Source organism: Phacochoerus africanus, chromosome 2, assembly GCF_016906955.1.
Source record: "Phacochoerus africanus isolate WHEZ1 chromosome 2, ROS_Pafr_v1, whole genome shotgun sequence".
Classification (NCBI taxonomy): domain Eukaryota; kingdom Metazoa; phylum Chordata; class Mammalia; order Artiodactyla; family Suidae; genus Phacochoerus; species Phacochoerus africanus.
Window position 1 is genome coordinate 81,964,329 of NC_062545.1, and position 22,017 is coordinate 81,986,345.

Sequence of the window (22,017 nt, forward strand, 5' to 3'; positions counted from 1 at the left end):
TCTGGGGGATTTTATGCCTGCTTTATCCCAGATGTGGGACACAGACGAGGCTGAGGTTTTTTTTTTTCTTTCTTTCTTTTTTTTTTTTTAAATGTTCCTACATTTAAAAGACATTCTTTTAACTTGTGAGCAGAGCTGCCACTGAAAAGAAAGATTTTCAAGAAAGTTAAGTAGTTAAGGAAATATGTGAGCTTGGTTTAAATGTCTCACTTACTGAATGACACCAGAATCCCACATGCAAAATGAAAAAACAGACAGTAGTATCAGATCATAAGGGGAAAATGCACACGTGTTCTTTCAGCCTTTTAATTCTGGATTTTATTTTCTGAATGAAGGCATGTCAGTCTCTAGTCCCAGCAGTCCTGTGTCTGATCTTGCCCGGAATGCCTGCAGATGACAGTCCAGAGGACACATGGGCTTAGCAGATGTTCACCCTGCTTTTGTCTTCATCCTCCCCACCTTCTGCTGACACAGGATATTTAGCCTTCCCCAATATTTTGTCTGCTCCCATTCTTATAGATGCCTTGATCCTAATCCCTGGTTCAGAATGGAGGGTGTTAGAGAGAAGGGAGAATTGAGAGTGAAGGAAGCTGTATTAAGAAAGAAGATTTTCTTTTTTGCCTTTTAGGACCTCACCAGCCCATGGAAGTTCCCAGGCCAAGGGTCCAATTGGAGCTGTAGCCACTGGCCTACACCACAGTCACAGCCGCACGGGATCCGAGCTGTGTCTGCAACCTAAACCACAGCTCAGGGCAATGCCGGATCCTTAACCCACTGAGTGAGGCCAGGGATCGAACGCATATCCTCATGGATACTAGTCGTCTTTGTTTCTGCTGAGCCACCACAGTAACTCCAGATTTTCATTATTTTTTTCCTAGCATTCATTCCGATTCCCAGACGACATTTCAACACCAGCTTTTGGTTATTGTGGTTTTCATGTTAACATCCAAAAATACCATAAAATTGAAAATTTTTATGTGAGAAAAATGTGAGAAGAATGCCAGGAGAGTTTTTCTTCCCTACATGAGCTAAGAATACTGTTGTTCCCAAGTTCAGAGTTCTGTTTTCCACAATGAATATGTGTCCGAGGTAGCATGTGTAATTAATTAATGAAACGGTTAGGTTTGAGTAAGTTTCGTCCAAGTTCAAAATTTTGTTTTATTTCTGAAAGCTCTCCACTCGTAGGCTTAATTTTCATAGTAAGCCAGGTCGGTTTTCCTTCTAAGCCAGGTCGCTACCTGCCATAAGGTTCCTCCTTCACCACGGTCCCCTGGTTGACACAGGCTTCTCTTTTCCCTCCTATAGGATCTTTCGAAGATGGTTTGGCTGCCTTGGAGATTGAGAGATCTGATGCCACGATGAGGACTCACACACGGGGGGCTCCCAGTGTGTTTTTCATATATTTGTTTTGCCTAGCATCCGCCTACGTCACCGACGAGAACCCGGAAGTCATGATCCCCTTCACCAACGCCAACTATGACAGCCACCCCATGCTCTTCTTCTCCAGGGCGGAGGTGGCCGAGCTGCAGCTCAGGGCCGCCAGTTCACACGAGCACATTGCCGAGCGCCTCACTGAGGCCGTGCGCACCATGCTGTCCAGCCCCCTGGAGTACCTCCCTCCCTGGGATCCCAAAGAGTACAGCGCCCGCTGGAATGAGATTTACGGCAACAACCTGGGGGCCTTGGCAATGTTCTGCGTGCTGTATCCTGACAACATTGAAGCGCGTGATATGGCCAAAGACTACATGGAGAGGATGGCAGCGCAGCCTAGTTGGTAGATTTTTGTCTTTTTCTTCTTACTGCATTAACTCTGCCCTGGCGAGAAATGAATGCATAGTCAGATGAAACCTCAGAGGCCAGATTTTCCCATCGTGTGTGTGTCTGGGTGTGTGTGTGTATGAGAGAGAGAGAATGAAAGGAGAGGGGTTACTAACTGTTAGTGGCCTTGTGGTCAGTGGCTTATGAATGGTCCCTGGTTGCAAAAGACCTAGTAACTTCCATGTTTAAAGTTAGGAGGAAAATATTTAGACATAACCTAACCAAAGGAAAAATAATTTGCTCTACTGAGTAAATAGCATCATCTTGATTGTTAAGATTTATTCCTTCCTTGTTTAACCACCAAGTGACCTCAGACAGGTATTACCACCATCTGGCCTTAGGTTCATTTTGAGCCTCAAGTAGGTAAAACCTTTTGCCATCAAGAGATCTCAACCAATTAAAATTTATCGGCATTTTTGGACAGTTAGGAACTAAAAGTAAATGGATAGGATTAACTGGCGAATGACGTTTATCTTGTTTAAGATCTTATCCAATAACCAACAAATTGCCCAAACCTGTAGGACAACCAACATCAAGTAGTATAATTATGTGAGGAATTCTAATTATGTCATAATTTCCTTTCAGAAGTTTCAAGATTTGAGCACGAACTTCCTGCCCCTTCTTAATTAGCTAAATTTATTTACTTGTTTATAATTATTGTCTCTACCTGTTTCTGAAAGTTATAGGATGGATTAACTAAACTAGGAATTCTGTGGGTATTCTTATTAAATCTATGTTTTAATACACATTCATGGTCCAGTTACACTAAAAAAATTGTAAGGATATTTGGAATATCCTCTTAAAATTCCATGAGCTGATACTTGTCATGGAGTTGGAGAGAGCTCTTTTTTTTTTTTTTTTTTGGCTGTACCCGTGACATATGGAAATTCTCCGGCCAGAGACTGAATCCTAGCTGCAGCTGCAACCTACACCACAGTTGTGACAGTGCCAGATCCTTAACCTACTGTTCTGGGCCAGGGATCAAAACTGAGTTGTTGCAGAGACAATGCTGGATTCTTAACCTGCTGTGCCATAGCAGGAAATTTGAGAGTTCATTTTTAAAGGCTTAGAAAAATCAGAGAATGCATCTCATTTTGTGATGAATTACATCTCACATATATGATATAGGAGTGTAGTTTGCAAGCGTCTTGAATTCTGCCAATATGGTAAATAAATTTAATTCTTTTCCAGTTTCTGCCAGTATGGTAAAGAATGTTTGCTTATGGGGTTTGAAGGATTTTCTGGAATTTCTTAATTTAAAAAATTATGGAAGAGTTGGCCTTAAATCCATATCAGAGCTTATTTTTTTAGGGGTTATCATTAGATATGTATAATCATTTTGAAGCTTATAATAATTTAGATTGAAAAGGTTGAAAACCATTTCATTTGGTTTGTTGCAAAGCTGAGCCAGGTTTGCCATAGATTCTGTTCTTGACTCACCTCATGCTATTCCTGAAAGAAATAGTACACCAAAATTCTACATCAAGAAATAAAAGAAGTATGAAAATTGAATATCTGAACTGTAGGTTTCCATTATCAAATGTGTCTATAAGGGTATTTTTAAAGTTTTGTTTTGTTTTGTTTTAGGTAGATAAGTAAAATTTGACAGATTAAGATACTGATGAAGGAGTTCCCATTGTGGCTCAGTGGTTAACGAGTCTGACTAGCATCCATGAGGATGCAGATTCAATCCCTGGCCTTGCTCAGTGGGTTAAGGATCTGGAATTGCTGTGGCTGTGGCGTAGGCCGGTGGCTACAGCTTGTATTGGACCCCTAGCCTGGGAACCTCCATATGCTGCGGGTGTGGCCCTAGAAAAGGCAAGAAGACAAAAAAAAGAAAGAAAGAAAGAAAAAAAAAATCCAGGCATATAAATACCAACTTGAATGAATGCTGTCACTAGCGAGGATTAGACCCCTATGATAAAAGAAGGAAAATAAATAAAATGATTATTTTCATAGTTTCTACAAGTTCAGAAATACTGGTTATTGGAGGTGTGTAGAAATTTACTAGAGGACTAGTACTTTATTCATGGCAGGATTGATAAACTCTGCCACTATCCAGTAACCCAGAAGTTAGTCTGTGATTTAATAGAGCTGAATAGTTGACTTCTTTCTCTTGACCTCTTTGAAGCTGAAGGTCAGAAATTGAGAATTTACCTTGACCTGGTTTCTTGTTCCAGAAGTGATCCTAGCATAAAAAGTTGGGCTACTGAAACGTTTTGTCTTGGCAAGTACTGTTACCAGGTTGTACTTTTAAATGATTTTATGGAAGTTTTAACTTTTTAAGAGCTACCACACCCAGCTCCTAGACTCTGAAATTTTTATTAAATTGTAGTTGGACATAATCAAATCACTTTTTGACAATTTGAAACACTGCTAAATGTTTTCATAGTTCAACCATCCCTATTTAAATCAATTATGTCATGTATATGTCCCTACTATGCCCAGAAAAATGTACTGTGGGTATTGTCATTGTCTTAGGATATAGTTTACATATGTTTGGTTTCAGGGCAAAATAAAAGACTTACTGTTATGTGTAAAAGAGATCAACAATTACTATTGTGAAATTTTAAAAATGGCTTCATCAGCCTCAATGCATTTGTCATATTTTGTGAGGCTCCTTTCTACTCTTTTGAAAACCAGTGACTAAATTCATTTACTTATTCAATTAACAAACAATTTACTGAGCATGTGTTATGTGTCATGCACTATGCTAGGTCCTAGGGATTCAGTGATGAAAAGATTGCCTAGTAAATTTAAAATTTGCACCTAGGGTAAAGACTGCTAACACTGGGTATTTGAAACCTAAGATGGGACTATATCCTCTGCTCAGAATTAAGTATAAGGATCACTTAATAGGATGTTCATTAGTTTTTATTGTTAACTTACTTAAAATTTTGAGGATTACATGAGATAGTGTAAAATATTTAGCACAATTCCTGTCACACAGTAAACCTTCAGGAAATAAGAATAATGACAATATTGATAATCATTCTTGTTGATATTTGCTTAGTACTTAGACACTGTTTAGTTTATAATTTGGTGTATGTAGGCTCTAAGGAAATAGTATTTGTTTGGGATTTATTTGGAGATTTTACTTATCTTTGTTCAAATTCCTCTCAAACTAGAACATCTGTTTAACTCATAACATGTTCCTTTTGGCTTGTTTCCATTAAAACTCTCAGCGATGCTCCCCTGGGCCCTTTTTCTTAGCATATAAGAATCTGGTGGTAACAGCAATCAAGATGGCTTAGGGGAGAGTAACAAGGATATGTCTTTTGTCTGATATTAAAAAGAAATACATCTGAGATACACATGCATACAGATTTATTAATGTGGTTCATTTCATTTGAGTATTTTGTAAATAAAGAGCTAAAAGGTCACATCTATAGAGTCACTTATTTAAGAATCTAGGGCTGTTGGAAAAATTAAATGGTGAATATTAGGTAATTATTTACTGATCTTATGGTATTCATCTGATATAATGTACCACGAAGTAGAAAGGAATCTCATAGCTTGATAATGATGATGGTGGTGATTAAAAAAGAGTAACATGAAAAACTTTCCTCTTTTAACATTATAACACTATGTGTCAACAAGTACCCAGACGATTGGGTACCATAGAAACATGAGACATATCAATATACCATATCTCCTTTTGCAGTGATGCCCACATTCTCTCTCAGAAGCTCTCTCTCTTCTTTGTTCTTCCACCTTCTGTTAATGTCATATTACAGTAAAAATAACAGAGTAATTTAAAAGGATATTATTTTAACCTATATATAAAATTTCAGGAGTTCCCTTCCTGGCTCAGTGAGCAGTTAATGAATCTGACTAGCATCCATGAGGATGCAGATTCGATCCCTGGCCTTGCTTAGTGAGTTAAGGATCCGGCATTGCTGTGAGCTGTAGTGTAAGTCACAGACACAGCTTGGATCCCGAGTTGCTGTGGCTGTGGCATAGGCCAGCAGCTGTAGCTCTGATTCGACCCCTAGCCTGGGAACTTCCACATGCCACAGGAAAGGAAAAGAAAGAAAAGCAAAAAAAATAAAATAATAGTAATAATAAAAATAATAAATAAAATGGCAAATTATTTTCAGCATCACCAATTATGTCTTTTTTTCCACTCTATATCTCATCTTCTCAATGAAAGGTTATAGTTGGCTCTCTGTCATGTAGAAGCTTTATTAGAACTAATTTATACATTGGAGAAAGTTTAATGAGCTGAGTTCATAAGTCTGGAGCAGGTAACAATAGAAAATGCATTTTATTATACTTAAATTCATTTTTAAATACCCTATCACCTAGTCATTAGAGCAAGTTCTCTGTATGTCAGTTGGCACATGAGGGTATTCTCGTTTATAAATGGTTGTTTTCTGCATTAAGTCCTTACATAGTTAAGAACTCTATTGGATTCCAAATAACTAAAAATTCTCCAGCACTTTTTTTTTTCCCCTCCAGGAGATTAGCTTTAAGGTAGGAAAATAATAAAAATAGTTCTTAGTAGAGATTTAAAAAAGATTTCCAAAAAGCCAATCTTTGGAGTTTTTGGAGTCAACTTCACATTGCTCTACTGTCCTAAAATTTTCATTTGTTTATATATTTTATCTACTTATTTATACCTTTTGTCTAATATACCTTTCTCCCAAAAGATTAAGAAAACAACATGCAGTATTCAAATGAGTAGCTGAGAAAGAAAGTAGGAAAGAAAAAGAAAAAGGTTAGGGACATCAGCTGGACTAGCACTGAAACAGTTGCTGATATACATCTTACATCCCATAAGTGGGCCACATAGGGGCCCTGAAGTTTCTTTTTTTTTTTTTCCTTTCTTTTTAGGGCTGCATCTGTGGCATATGCAAGTTCCCAGGCTAGGGGCTGATTCGGAGTTGCAGCTGCTGGCCTACACCACAGCCACAGCAATGCCAAATTTAAGCTGCATCTGCTACCTATGCCACAGTTCATGGCAACGCCAGATCCTTAACCCATTGAGTGAGGCCAGGGATCGAACCCTCTTCCTCATGGATACTAGTGGGATTCTTAACCTACTGAGTCACAAAAGGAACTCCTGAGGGTTGTTTTGTTTTGTTTGTAACAGCAATGAAAGTAGGCTGTTTGTTTGTTTTGAAGTATAGAGAGTGTCCATGGGATTAAAAACAGATTTTTTTTTTTTTTTGGTCTTTTTCCTTTTTCTAGGGCAGCTCCTGTGGCACATGGCGGTTCCCAGGCTAGGGGTCTAATCAGAGCCGTAGCTGATGGCCTACGCCACAGTCACAGCAACGTGGGATCCGAGCCACGTCTGCGACCTGCATCCCAGCTCACGGCAATGCCGGATCCTTAACCCACTGAGCAAGGCCAGGGATTGAACCTCATGGTTCCTAGTCAGATTCATTAACCACTGAGCCACGCTGGGAACTCCGGCAAAGACATTTTTAGATTAATCAAGTAGAGGGAACTCCTAAAAACAGATCCTTTACTCTGTAGGAGTACTATTCTTATCTTAATGATCGGAAAGAAATTTCTCCTGGGGTTTTTTTATTCCAGACTAGACTGAGGGTAGGACCAGGGCTGTTTTGCTCATGCATGTACCCTCCACCACTTAGCACGGTGTCAGGTAGATTTCTGCCCAGGGAATGAATGCTGAGCCCTTTAGCATCCCTAGATGGAGGCTCTCCAAAGTGAAGTTCTCTACAACCAGGGTGGGCATATGGTTTTGCCCCAGGCCACTTTCTTTCTCCTAGTCTAGCCTAGTCCTTCAATAGAATTTTGCATATGTAGAGAAATGAAATTATTTCTCTCTGGCAGCCTCTGTGATCATTGTGTATCTCAGTGAGCTCATGATAGATGGGTGGTGGTGAACTTAATGCTCCACTGCTCTGCCAGACCTTATAGTGATCTTCTATAGCTAAAAAACAAAGCAAATAAAAAAACTCACTGAAGTTATTACTAGAAAACACTACTGGCCTTGAACCACTTAAGAACGGTACAAGTAAGAGGACCATACTTCATTTACTATGGAGAGGTGAATACATTGAGCAGAGGCTTAAGATAGGATAGTGACAGAGTTTGCTGTTCAAGATGTATTGACAGCATGTGATTAGCCCGTATACATTTCTGGGCAATGGGGCTTTTCCAGGCTTGCTTCTAAACATTGTAAAGCCTGGGGAAGGGGCCCAACATACTGGTTCTTGGATAAGAGCTGCACTTGCATCTTAATTCTTCTGTTTTATTAGCCTTATGTCCTTTGGCAGGTTTTTTTTAAAACCTCTGTGAACCTCAGTTTCTTCATTTGTACATTGAGGATGATTCTTCCCCACAAGCCATTTTGTTCCAGGATTAAATGAGATGATGGATGTAAAGCCCTTAGCACTATGTCTACACATAGTTTTACTAAAATGTTCATTTTCATTCAAGTTTCTTCATACACAGTATTCCATTTTACCCACTCTCACTCTGGAGTTGTGTTTTTGAGAAGCGTTTATTTTGTATCATTCTTTCCCCCCTTTCTTTATCATATTTTTGCGTACTTATTATCAGAAAATAAATCACCAAGGAAAGAAATTACTTCACTCTTGCCTTGGTGCCAATCAGCTGCAGGAATTCAGAACTGGTAAGAGAAACAAAGAAAGTTGAACTTTTGGACAGGGAAGTAATGGTAATTTTATTTGCACCAGACTGTGTATTAAATCCTTGCCTGTGGATTGCAAACTTCCGAAGAGTGAGATCTGAGGGTGTATTTGCAAAATAAAATATGAACAAAATAATAAAGAGGAAAGAAAGGAGAAAGAAAAGCCCCTGGCATAGCAAAATGCACCAATCAGTTTCAGTCCTGTGTATTCCGAAATGAAGAGCGTGCCTGTCTTTCTCAGCATAGCCTGCTGGGCTCCAAATGCGGTTTCCTACAGCTGTTTCACAGGCTTTTTACTTCTCTAAATTGCACATTAAGGCTAGGAATCAAAGAGGGGGAGGATGTAGCTGGGCCCCAACATGTGGAGCCATAGCACCATGAGTAAAAAGATCAGGTTTTCCTCTCCTGACCTTACAGTAGAAAAGAACGGGAGGTGTAGCCTGGAGCACACCTGGAATCCATTGGATTCAAGGAAACAAACCCAGTGGACTTGTGAAACAAATGCTGCCTCTCAGAAAATCCAGTCCCCAATTCCCCTGGCTTTTTCTTTCATGCTTTCCCTTGCTTCTGCCTTTCTGCCTCCCTTTTCTGCCTTTTTTTTCTCTCTGTTCCTTTCATCCTGTGATCTAAAGAAAGTGACTGCTTTTACTGTGCTGCAGATCCTGGGAAACAGAAGGCTCAAACTGATGACAGCAAGGCTTTGGGGGGAGGATCAGATTCTTTGAAATGAACAGAAACACATGTTTTAGGAACCTAGCCGAAGGGAATTCCCTTCTTGAACGCCACTTAAGAGGCAGGTTGTTGCCAGCATCCTTCCAGATGAAGATATAGGGGAAGGATTGGTGTCAGGTGACCCAAGACAGGAAGCAACAGGTGCTTTGGGAGAGGCCAAGTCAGATTGTGCGAGTTAGCTCAGCATCTCAGTGGGTTTTCATACACAACCAGCAAACTGTTCTCCATCTACTTCAAGTGTGGGTGAGGAAACTTTTAGTAATGCTTCTTTCTGTCAACAAATTTGCAAGACACCACTAATTGAAAAGAAATCCAAAGTTTTTTTTTGTTTTTGTTTTTTTTGTGGGATCTTTTTGTGATTCTGACATTCAGTATTGGTACAACTCTCAACTGTCTCTGTGTTGAGTAATGCTATTGCCTGCCTCTCAGCCTTTGAGTGTCATTTATTGCCTTTTTAATAAAAACTTCAACATGGGATTTCAGAGTCATCTGAAAGAGCTGTGCATAAGGCCAGAGGAATCCTCATCCAGTTTCTGATGGGGTTCTAAGTCTGTGTCCCTCGCCCCATGTGCACAAAGATACAAATATGGTGAGTTCCACACAGTCTTTACAATCTGGCTCTTATATTTTTTTCTAACATTAAAAACTTGCCAGACACATTGTTTAAATTTTGTGCATTCCTTGTCCTCTATCCTGAGAGAAAATCTTCGTTGCAAGTGCTGCATATATGTCTATATCTATTTCAGTAATGCTTTATTATTATTTTTCTTTGTCTTTTTGTCTTTTTTGTTGTTGTGGTTGTTGTTGTTGTTGCTATTTCTTGGGCCGCTCCCGCGGCCTATGGAGGTTCCCAGGCTAGGGGTCGAATCGGAGCTGTAGCCACCGGCCTACGCCAGAGCCACAGCAACGTGGGATCCGAGCCGCGTCTGCAAGTTACACCACAGCTCACGGCAAAGCCGGATCGTTAACCCACTGAGCAAGGTCAGGGACCGAACCCGCAACCTCATGGTTCCTAGTCTGATTCGTTAACCACTGCGCCACGACGGGAACTCCTATTATTATTTTTCTTAAAGTCTAGTTGATTTATAGTGTTATGCCAATTTCTACAGCATAGTAACCCAGTCATACATATACATTCATTCTTTTTCTCATACTATCTTCCATCATGTTCTGTCCCAAGAGATTGGATATAGTTCCCTATGCTGTAAAGGGCTTTATCTTTTTTTTTTTTTTTGCTTTTTAGGGCCGCACCCATGGCATATGGAGGTTCCCAGGCTAGGGGTCCAGTCAGAGATGTAGCTGCCATCCTAGGCCACAGGCACAGCAATGCAGGATCCAAGCCTTATCTGCGACCTACACCACAGCTCAGGCGATCCTTAGCCCATAAGCGAGGCCAAGGATCAAACCCACAGTCTCATGGGTATTAGTCGGATTGGTTTCTCCTGCACCACAATGGGATCTCCCAGTTTTACCATTGTTTTTTTAAAGGTGGCTTTTATCTATTAAGTGAAATACGTATTCAGTTCTAATACCACTTAAGATGTCAGGGCTTGCTGGCGTTAAGTTCTTCCTGATGCTATATAGATAGATATTTATAACTCCTGGAGAACAGAAATGACATGAGCATGTCCGTGGAGTCTCTTGTAAAGCTGGGTAGTTCTTTTTACCTTAGTTATCTTCAGAATAGCTTTCTATTTCATCTCCTTCTGCCGCATCCGTCAAGGGAACATATTTTAGCCATATTTAACGCAGTCTCTCAACAATCATTCCTTTTTTTTTTTTTTCCCTCCAGTGTCAACATGTGGGCTAAGGATAGCAGGAGGAGCCATAGTCAAGGGCCAGATCATTGTTTATCCCACATAAGCCTGTGGTTTAGAAGCTTTGTGTGTGGATGCCTTGGAGGAGAGGAATCAGCTGTGGAGCTAGGTGGAAGCTTATGATATTAGTCTAGGGAGGAAATGAAGACCACAGTTAAGCCAGTGAGAGTGGGAGGAAGAAGGGATGAAGAGATACTTAGGACAGAATCGCCACAGAGATTGATTGGATATGGGACACTGTATTTCAAAGTATGATTCTTTCACCAGACTCATGGATATTCTTAAAAAGACAGATTCTTGGGCCTGGCCCAGACTCAGTGAATCACAATCATTCGGGGTAGGCCAAAGAACCTGCCCTTTTAACGAGTCTCCCATGTTCTAAAATTTAAATAGTGAAGGAAAGGGAGGTATAAAGCACAGGTCTTGGTTTTTATTTTGGGCAAGTGGCTGCACAGTGATGCCTAGGTGATAGAGGGAATATAGAGGAGAGAAGAGAGTTCACTGTTTTATGTGACTTTTCTTCTCTCCACTTTGTCTGTCTCACTTTGTTGATGTCACCAACTATGTAGACAGATGAATTTCAAAGCCCACGGCCTGATTATCATTACAAGAGCTCATAGATCCCCTTGGAAAATATCTTGGCATATATTTATTAGTATAATTTTTAGGTCCTCCTGGCCACACCTGTTAATTTTTATGCACTCATCACCTTCCACTTTCTCTGTTCTGTGGCAGTTACTCCTTACTTACCTCCAGCTGTTTTTCGCCTCCTTCCCTTTTATTCAGTGCTTCACTCTTACTACTCCATGAATGCATTTTGCCATTGATGGTGGTGTCATTGTTGCATGTGGGTGAGCCCTTCAGGAAGAAGAAGTGGTTTTTTAAAAAAGAGAAAAAGGTCAGGAGTTCCTTGGTGGCTTAGCAAGTTGAGGATCTGGTACTATCACTGCTGTGGTTCTGGTCACAGCTGTGGCACTGGTTTGGCCAGGAAAGGCCAAAAAAGAAAAGGCAGCCTCAGCCCCCATCCAGAGCTTATGGATTCTTGAAGCGTTTTTATTTCCTAGAGTACTGTGATTGGAGTGTTTTAAGCTTTGCCCCTGTAGACATTGATGTCCATTTCCAGTGGTCCACATGGTCCATGTGTACTGGCATTTTCAACTCTGCCCTGAGTCTGGATGCTAAGAAGTTTACAGACCAGCCCTAAGCTGAGCTTTCTGCCTCAGGCTCATCTGCCCTTTTCCATCCTTCCTTCCCTCCAACCCTACCCAGACTTCAGGATCCCATTTAACTGTTTAACTTCTCCTTCCTCCGTACCATTTTCTCTAGCCACTTATCTCTCTCAATTCTCACAGGTATTATTTTTCATGTGACTGGTTGGTCTGCAGTAGTAACGTGGTTACTTACATGGCTCTCAGATCAAGAATGTATATGCCTTCACGATTCAGCCCAGAAAAACTTCTTTGTAGAAACCTCATAGATTCCAACTTCTACCCCCCCCCGGCCAGTGTGGCTCCAGTGTGCCAAGGAATCCATGCAAAGCTTTTACAGGATGTTTTGCCTGTTCTCTAATTCTGCGAATTCTATCATCTGTTTGCCTCCTCCACTGGCACAGAAGCTGATGGAGAGAAAGTAGCACCATTATCATGTTGTGCCTTTGTGTCCTGAGAGCCACCATGGTGGACTGCCCACCAAGACACCAATGAATTATGTTGAATGAGTGAATGATCCTGTTTAGATTGGTGGTCTAAGCTTACCAAGAGCAGAAGTCCCAAATCGGTGTACAACTTTGAATTTTATTTGGTGCCTTGTGTGCTATGGGTTGTTCATATTTGTCTGGCTTTGCTTTCACTCTGAAGACGTACCTGTTGTCAACCTGTCATCATAGAGGTGTTGCACCTTTGACCCACTTGGACCCTGGCAGGAGATATTCAGATTTTGACATCTCCATGCATAGTTCACCATAGTCTCCATACATAGATCACCTGTTCCTCCTGCACCTGGTATTCGTCCTCCCCAATCTCTTGAATTTCAGTGTCCATCATCTTAACTTGTATGCAGTATTCATGGGTGCTCCCTGTCAGCTAACCCCCATTGAATTTGGTTTTTATTCATTTTAAAGCCACCTGCTTCTATATTTGAAATGAATAGTAGTGACATGAGTGGTGGGAGGTGATACTTTTACTGGAATTAAGATCAAGGACTGTGGAGCCAGAGTGCCAGTTTTCTAATCCCATTTATGAGCCATGTGACCTGGAACTTGTTACTTGGCTTCTTGATGGCTTGGTCTCTGCAACTGTAAATTGGTGATAAATATAATACTGACCTCATAGTGTTTAGAGTATTAAGTGAATTAATGAGACAGTAACTGGCATAAGGTGTTATGATTTTTATCTTTATTTGCTTTTATTTTGTGTTCTTGTACATTGATGCCAATAAAGGCCATTTTCATCTGTAAATAAGTGTGTGCACATATTCAGTTTTGTATAAGTGTATTGTGTGCTTATTCTGTTCTAGGCATTGTGCTAGGTATTGGGATATAAAAATTTGAAGGGCAAGTTATACATCTTGCCTAGAGTTGTTCATCTCTGGAAAGTATGGACTCATAGACAATACTAATGCAGATGATCAGTGCTGAGATTGAGAAAGTACAGCCTGTGATGGGATGACAGAGAGGTACCTCAGCCAACATTGGAGAGTTGGGAAGGCTTTTTCCTCCTGGGGCCTGAAGGACAAATAGGAATCAGCCAGGTGAAGGAGAAAGAGAGCATGTTTGATTGTTCCAAGCAGAAGTAACTGATGTTCAGGGGCCATGACATAAGGAAGCAGAGTGCTTTTGAGGAACTGAAAGTTTAATAGGGAGAATACAAGCAAGCATTGAGGCTTTGAGTAGAGAGCCTTGTCCACCATGTGAAGGAGCTTGGACTTTTCTTTGCAAGAATGATGGGGCCGTTGAAGGATTTTAACAAGGCAACAATGTCATCAGATGTGTGTGTGAACTTAATTGTTAAATATAAGTAAGACTCCCTATGAACAAATGTGTGATTTGGTAAAGTATTTTAATGGAAACGCCCTGGTAACCACAGCACAGCTCCAGAAATAGAACTTTGCCAGCCACCTGGAAAGCCCCTCGGGGGCCCACTCCCAATAACAGCTCCCTCTGTCCCCACAAAAACTACCCAGAGTCATCAATCACGCCCTTGTGTTTCTTTATAGTTCATGCAAGTGTGCATCCCTAAATCCCTAGATGCAAGTTTAGTCTTGCCCATTTTTTTAAATGTCTTTCAAGTCTTTTTTTTTTTTTTTTAATCCAAAGTTTCTCTTCCATTCTTTATTTTTGTTACAACTTATCTGTGAAGGAACCTGGGCCCTTTGACCTGCTCAGATTCCTGCAGTCTAGATGGTGTTGACTGCAGGCTCAAGATGCAGCCCAGCGAGGCCCCCCACCTTTGATATTTCCTGTACACTGACAGCAGGGTGCCCAGGTTTCTCTTCCAACACGGTTTTGATCACTTTGACCTAAGCTGAGGTGGTGGCTGTCTTCTCATCAGGAGACGCACAACGGCGGCTGGTTTGTGTTTTAGGAAGACTCTCTGATCACATGTGGAGAGTAGATTGCAGAGGTCAAACCAGGAGGACCAGTTAGGCTTCTTGTGTTTATCCAGATGAGAGCCTGGAAGAGGGGCTCTGAGAATGGAAAAAACAAATGATGGGTTTCCAGAAAGATTTGAGAATTAGCATGTATAAGACTTGACAGTTATATTTGAGGATCAAGGGACAAAGAACTGTCTTTATGGAGAGGATGGTGGGGTCTTTCAGTGCGATTCATAACTCATGGAACTGTGGGGGAATGCTACTAAAGAGTTTGGTTTGGGATCTACAGCGTTTTTAAAGTGCCTGTGGACTCAAAAGGCGACGTTGAGGTTGCATGTCTCAAGCAGTATTTTTAGCTACCTCCTGTTTGCCGGAAGTGAACTGTAACTTAAAAAAATGTTGTCATAGAAAAAAAAAAAAAGATTTACCCAATATAAAATATGTTTTCAAGTAAATCAACTATAATAGAAAAAAAGAGCTAAAAAATTAAATAAAATAAAATCTGCTTTCAAGTATGACAACATAGTTTCTGTTGATGTTAAGAAAATGTAGAAGGGAAGTTCAAAGAAGATCAGATTTAATTAAAGTAGGCTTACCCTAATAAATGAATGAATAACAGCAAGGAGAATGAGAAGAAAAGAGAAAGTGCTCATAGGACATCACAGCCACTTGGGTGTCCTCAAATCACTTTCTGGATGTGAAGCCAGAAGGAGACATGCAAGCAGTGCTCCTAGAGGAAAGCATCAGCTTGAGTGAATTATGCTGTTTCTTCTGAAGTTTAAGGGGGGAAAAAAAAAGAGTCTTGATGAGATGTGGATGGCCAATTTTGAACTTTTAACAAATGAGCAATTTTGAGTTCATTTCTGTGATTCATTTATAGGAAATTCACTATTCTAAGGGGAAAAAAATCTAAGGAAAAAAAGATAAGAATAAATCCACACATACTGCTAAAATTTTATATTAACTTTATTATCTTCCTGTCCTAAACTTTTGGCTATAATTTTGAAAAACCATGTGGAGTTTACCATTTTACTTTCTTTGGAGAACCTGTTGACGTGGGAAAGATTTTAAAGTATTATTAAAGCCAGTTTGACTCTTTTGCTCTTCGCTTTTCTGGCATAGCCTGTCACTTGGTTAAAGAAGATGTGATTTGCATTCACCCTTTGGGGTGGGGGTCAACTTGTATTTTCAGTACAACAGACAATTCTACATCTCATACTTGGGGAAGTGTTTCATGCCCATGGCATGTTGAAAATAGCTTACAAGTTTGGCTTGTACTTTAATCTAAATTCACTTGCTTCATTAATTGTTTTATGGCAAATAGCCCAACCTCCAGATTTTTATGGTTCACAAAGAAAAATCCTAAACCAACTTTTTCCACTTTAAAACTGTGTTCCTAGAACAGGAAATAAAACCAATGTTTATTTATTAACAGGGTGCTGTTCAGGCATTATTTCATTATCTCTCTTGAAAATAAATGGCTTCAAAGCTAAACAAATTGTTCTGGGGGATGAGAAATGTTTTCTTGTTGTTTCTCTACACAGTGATAAGTGATTTTTCATCCTCAAATGCAGAGTGTGGACCCATTTGATGTTTCACATCTGCCTCTGTCACACACCATCTTCTGCCCTCTTTGAACGTTGTGATCATCTCTGATGGTCTGGGTCCTTTCGTGATGATCTCATGATGGAGTTTCCCTTATGGCTGGTTCCAGATCCTCTGCTGGAAAGTGCTTTGTGAAAGGCAGGTCTCAACCTAGCTTCCCACGCTGAAGCAGGCTCTGGGCCTGGGTCCTCTGGGCCTGCAGGATGCATCTGATGGGTTGCCTATTTGGTGGTACATTTCCCTTTAAGACAGAACTTTCATACTTTTTCTTGACCTTGACCCACAGTAAGAAATAAAGTTTACATCACAACCCAATATACACATAACTTTTGCTCTGCAGATATCAATATATAAGTCGAAGTTGCAGGGATCAGCCCCTGCTTTTAAATCACACTTTACTCTATGCTATTTTCCATTCTATTGCGTGTCATTAAATTCTACTAAAAATGTACTGGTCACAACCCATTATATTCATTCCACAATCTATTAATAGCTTGCAATTTATAATTTGAAAACTCAGCTGAACATTCTGATAAACACATGATTCCTCTTCAGAGAGTCCCTTTTTAATACCCTCTTCTTGAATACCTCCAGGGACTGCTTAACTCTTTGAGGTGGCCTCTTTATTCCATAATTCTAGTGTGTAGAGTCCTTGTTCCTAAAATATATTAGGAAGCATCTTTTTTTCATTAGGAAACAGTGCAAGTCTGTGATTAATGTCTGTATTTCAGGTTTCCAGGGCTGAGTGGAATAAATTCTGCAGCCCATTATTTCCAGTTGGCACCCAGAATAAAGTCAACCACAGTTCATTCACTGTTTTAAAAAGGCAACCTCAGCAAAATCTTGAAAAAAGCATATTGTAAAAGAGAAAAATTCTGATAAAGCATTAAAAAAGTGGGAATCTTGTGTAAATATTAACCTTACTGAGAAAACCATAATAGAAAGTAAAATATTGTTTCGTGTATCCTAGCACCTTAAGGTTGGCCTCATTTTGGTTTTGATATTTTCATACCCTCAGGGTGGCAAGATTTAGCAATTTGAGTATGGTTTTTGCCAATTTAAAGTGTCCCTTGCTTTTTTAAAATTTTTACATCTTTAAAACATTTTTATTTTTTGCTTATTTGGGCCGCACCTGTGGCATAGGGAAGTTCCCAGGCTAGGGGTCAAATCAGAGCGGCAGCTGCTGGCCTAAACCACAGCCATAGCAACATGGGATCCGGGCCACATCTGCCACCTACACCACAGCTCACGGCAACACCAGATCCTTAACCCACTGAGCAATGCCAGGGATCAAACCAGCATCCTCATGGATAACTGTTGGGTTCATTACCACTGAGCCACAATGGGAACAGCCATCCCTCACTTTTTAAATTGATATCACAGGTAATTCTTTGCCCTTTTGCATGCATGGTAGTGTCAAAATATTAGAGGATTGCATTGAAATAAATGGGAGTGCCCACATGTTCAGCAACAGCAGGAAGATGGTGAATACCAGATGGCCATGATGGCAAGTCAGAGTCTTTGAAGTTAGTGTATTGCTGCTAGCGCAGCTATAACAAATACCGCAAATAAGGTGGCTTAAAACTAACAAGTTGGTTATCTCACAGTCCTGGAAGCTAGAAATCTGAAATCAAAGGATCAGCAGGGTTGGTTCTTTCTGGAGTCTTTGAAGAAAACTCTCTTTCCAGGCTCCTAGCTTCAGGTAGTTGTTTGGCATCCCTTAACTTGTTGCTGTATGTACTCATCCACCTCTCACGCATACCATCCACCACCAGCACATACAAACTTCTTGTCCCTCCATCCTTCCAAGATAGATATATTGTGATTTTAATTGAATGAATATTGTGTTTGCAGATTTTAACGGGGCAAAAGCTGTTGACAGCTGAACCATTTCATATGATTACTTTTAATTTGTATACAACTTTTTGTTTTCTCTAGGGTTGTTAACAGCCTTTTTGTTTTATTTGCTTAGTTTTCTATATGTTAATAATTAGCTACCAACCAGACTCTCACTCAGTTATGTAAATCTTTTAATCCATTCAAACAAGATGTTCTTAATGACATTCTAAACAGTTCATCCTCTTGAAGAGGTAACTACCAGAGCCTTTAACTGGCTATGATCTAGGTCTATGGTAGATCTATGCTATATGGTCTAGATCTGCTGTATAACTGTTGACTTTTTCTCTTTTTCTCTCTTGTAGTGGATCCCCTGAGCTATGAATCTCATGTTGTCTTTGGTATATATCCTAATTTGGGTAGAGAAATTCTCCACTGGTTTCCAGAGGAGGTATTCATGAGAGGTAAAATGTGAAACCTTGGGTGTATGCGTGTGTTTATTCAACTCTGGTGCTTAAATGGTAACTTGACTAGGTATGGAATTATAGTGTGGAAATTGTCTTGAGTTTTGGAGGCATTGTTCCATTGTCTGCTAGCTTCTCCTGTGCTGGTGAGATGTCTGGTCCCATTCTGACTCTTGCTGGTTTGAACGAAACTGATTTTTCTCTCTAAAGCTTTTGGGATCTTTCTTCATGTCATTTCTTCATGTTATGAAATTGCAGGGTGGTGGGTCTTGGTTTGGAATGTGTCTGTTTTCATACATGTTCTGTGCACTCATTGGACCCTTTCAGCCTGGAAACTCATCCCCTGTAGTTCTAGGACATTTTATAGATATATTTGAAATTTTTTTGCCCTTTGTTTTTCTTTGTTTTCTTTTTCAGTTCTTTTTTTTATTCAGATGTTGAGCCTCTTGGACCAGTCCTCTCATTTCTTTTCTTTCCTCCCCTCTTTTCTATTTTATTGTCTCATTTTCTGCCTTCCTGAGATTTCTTCAACTTTCTGTTAGCCTTTCTGTTAATCTTTTCTTCCTCATGTCTTGTTCTTCATTTTCAAGAGCTCCTTTTTGTTTTGAAAATTTCTTCTATCTCTGTGATTAATTTCCCTCAAGCACATTTATCATTTGGTTCTTTGGGGCCTCTTCTTTCCTATCTGGGATTTCCTTAAACCTTTAAGTCCTAGATAATGTGTAAGAGTGGAGTTTTATGTTAATTTTCTGTTGTTGCTGTAACAAATTACCACCACTTAGTGGCTTAAAACAATACAGACTTGGAATTTCATAGGTTACAAGTCTCACACAGGTCTCAATGGGCTAAAATTAAGTTGTTGGTAGGACTGCATTCCTTTTTGGATGTTCTAGGTCAGAATTTATTTCCTTGGCTTTTTCTAGTTTCTAGAGGTCACATGCATTATTTTGCTCTTGGCTATCTTCCTTCATCTTCAAAGCCAGCACCATTTCATCTCTCTGATTTTTCCTTAATAGTCATATCTCCCTTTGGCCACAATCAGGAAAGGTTCTTTGCTTTTATGGATCCATGTGCTTAGATTGAGTTCACCCAGATAATCTCTCCCTGCCCCCTACCACACAGTCCTTAGTTTAGTCACATTTGCAAAGTCTCTTTTCTTATGGAAGATTGTATGTTCATAGATTCTGGGATTTAGGAGTGGACATCTTTGGAGGGACCATTATTTATTTTTTTATTAGTGATGAAATCTTCTTACTAGTAATTAGTCTGTTCAGATTTTCTATTTCTTTATGATTTAGTTTTGGTGGGTTGTATATTTCTAGTAATTTATTTCTTCTAGGTTATCTAATTTATTGGTTATAATTGTTCATAATAATTTCTTATATCCTTAGTATTCTGTTATCAATTGTAATGGCTCCTCTTTCATTTCTAATTTTATTTAATTCAGTCTTTTTTTTTTTTAGTCTAGCTAAAGCTAATTTTGTTTTATCTTTTCAAAAACCAATTCTTAGTTTTATTAATCTTTTCTATTGTCTTTTTAACCTATTTCATTTATTTCATTGTGTCTTTAGTATTTTCCGTCTATGGACTTTGGTCTTGGTTAGTTCCTCTTTTTTTCTAGTTCCTTGAGGTGTAAAGTTAGCTTTGAGATCTTCTTTCTTGATGTAGGTATTTATTGCTGTGAACTTAGCTGCATCCCATATGTTTTGGTATGTTGTGTTTCCATTTTCATTTGTCTCAAGATTTTTTTTATTTCCCTTTTGATTTTAACTTTTGATACATTGGTTATTTAGGAGCATCTTCTTTAATCTCCAAGTATTTGCGAATTTTCCAGTTTTTTCCTTGTAATTTATTTCTTATTTCATACTGATGTGATTAGAAAAGATGCTTGCGATGATTTCAGTCTTCTTAAGTTTATTAAGGCTTGTTTTGTGACCTAACATATGATAGGCGCTGAGGAATATTCCATATAAGCTTAAAAAGAAAGTGTATTCTTCTGCTATTAGATAGAGTGTTCTGTATATGTCTGTTGGGTTCATCTGATCTAATGCGTAGTTTAAGTCCAGTGTTTCCTTACTGATTTTCTGTCTTGTTGATCTATCCATTATTAAAAGTGGAGTATTGAAGTCTCCTTGACTGTTATTTTGAACTCTCTTTCAGGTAAATCACTCATCTCCATTTTAAGATTAATTTCTAGAGATTTATCTTACTCTTTTTTTGGAACATAGTGACCTGTTTGTTCATTTGTATTGAATCAAATTCCAAACATAGCATTTCATTTCAGTATTTATTTCTGACTGATATTTAGTTTTAAATATTTGAACATTTACGTGGTTCATACTGCGCAATGTCAGAATCATATTACAAATCACACCATCATAAATAACCATATGCATATATTGTTTTGTGCTTGTGGAAATGTATCTTTGAGGTAGATTGCTATAAGTGATATTACTGGGTCAAAATAGAAAATGTCTATAAAATTTGTTGGATGTTGCCAAACTCTATCTCATAAGATTTGTACTACTCTGCACCCCCAAGAGCATTTTAAGAGTGTGCCTCCAGTTTCTCTATAGCTTTCCCTAGAGTGTTTGTCATACTTGGGATTTGTACTGATCTGGATGTTAGATTATTTGTATATTTAAATTTCTTTTAAAATAAATAGAGATGAGAATTTTGAATAAGGGATATTTGCTTTTCTTTCTTTTTCTTTCTTTCTGTCTTTTTCTTTCTTGTTAACTCTCTTGTTTGCCATTTGGTCATTTTTCCAATGAGATTTTGATCTTTTTCTTAAATTTTATGACCCTTTTGTATGTTACAGTAAGTCTAACTGTATTCAAGATATATGATACAAATATTTTTCCCCAGTTTGCTCATGTTTACTTGCATTCTTTTTTTTTTCCCTATGCAAAAGTTTTTTTTTCCTTTTAAGCTTTACGTGGCCAAATAGATCTATCTTTTCCTCTTTTGCTTCTTGTTTTCGAATCATAGTTGGAAAGCCTTTACCTTTTTCAGGTCACAAAGGGATTCATCCATGTTTTCTTTTAAGATTTATTATTTCATACTTTACATTTAGATGCCTATCCCAAATGCCCTTCTGTCTAACTCAGAGTAGGTCTACTCACTATAGCACTTTCTCCTGGCTGTGTTCTTATTGCAAAGTTGGTGAATTTCTTTAAAAGCACAGTGATTTTGGAGTTACCGCTGTGGTGCAGTGGGATTCAGTAGTATCTTTGCAGCACCAGGTCACAGGTTTGATCCCTTGCCTGGCACAGAGTGTTAAAGGACCAGGCTGCAGCTGCAGCATAGCTTGCAACTGTAGCTCAGATGTGACCCCTGGCCCGGATCCCTCAGGGCAGCCGAAAAAAAGAAATAAGAGGGGGAAAGACAAGCACAATGCTTCCTCTCACCAGGAAGAAGTAAAAACAATTCTAAATTTAGATAGGATTCCATTTTTTTTTAATGGCCACACCCATGGCATATGGAGGTTCCTGGGCCAGGGATTGAATCTGAGCCACAACTGCAGCAA

General features: G+C 39.2%; 1 protein-coding gene across 1 annotated transcript in view; it reads left to right on the top strand.

The window, feature by feature from the left end:
* The window catches only part of DSE (dermatan sulfate epimerase), a 69,137-nt gene that overhangs the window by 26,464 nt on the left and 20,656 nt on the right, over positions 1–22,017 (top strand). The window contains 1 exon segment of the mRNA XM_047763077.1: positions 1,306–1,774. Coding sequence (XP_047619033.1) covers positions 1,359–1,774 — 416 coding nt within the window. The 5' untranslated portion in view covers positions 1,306–1,358.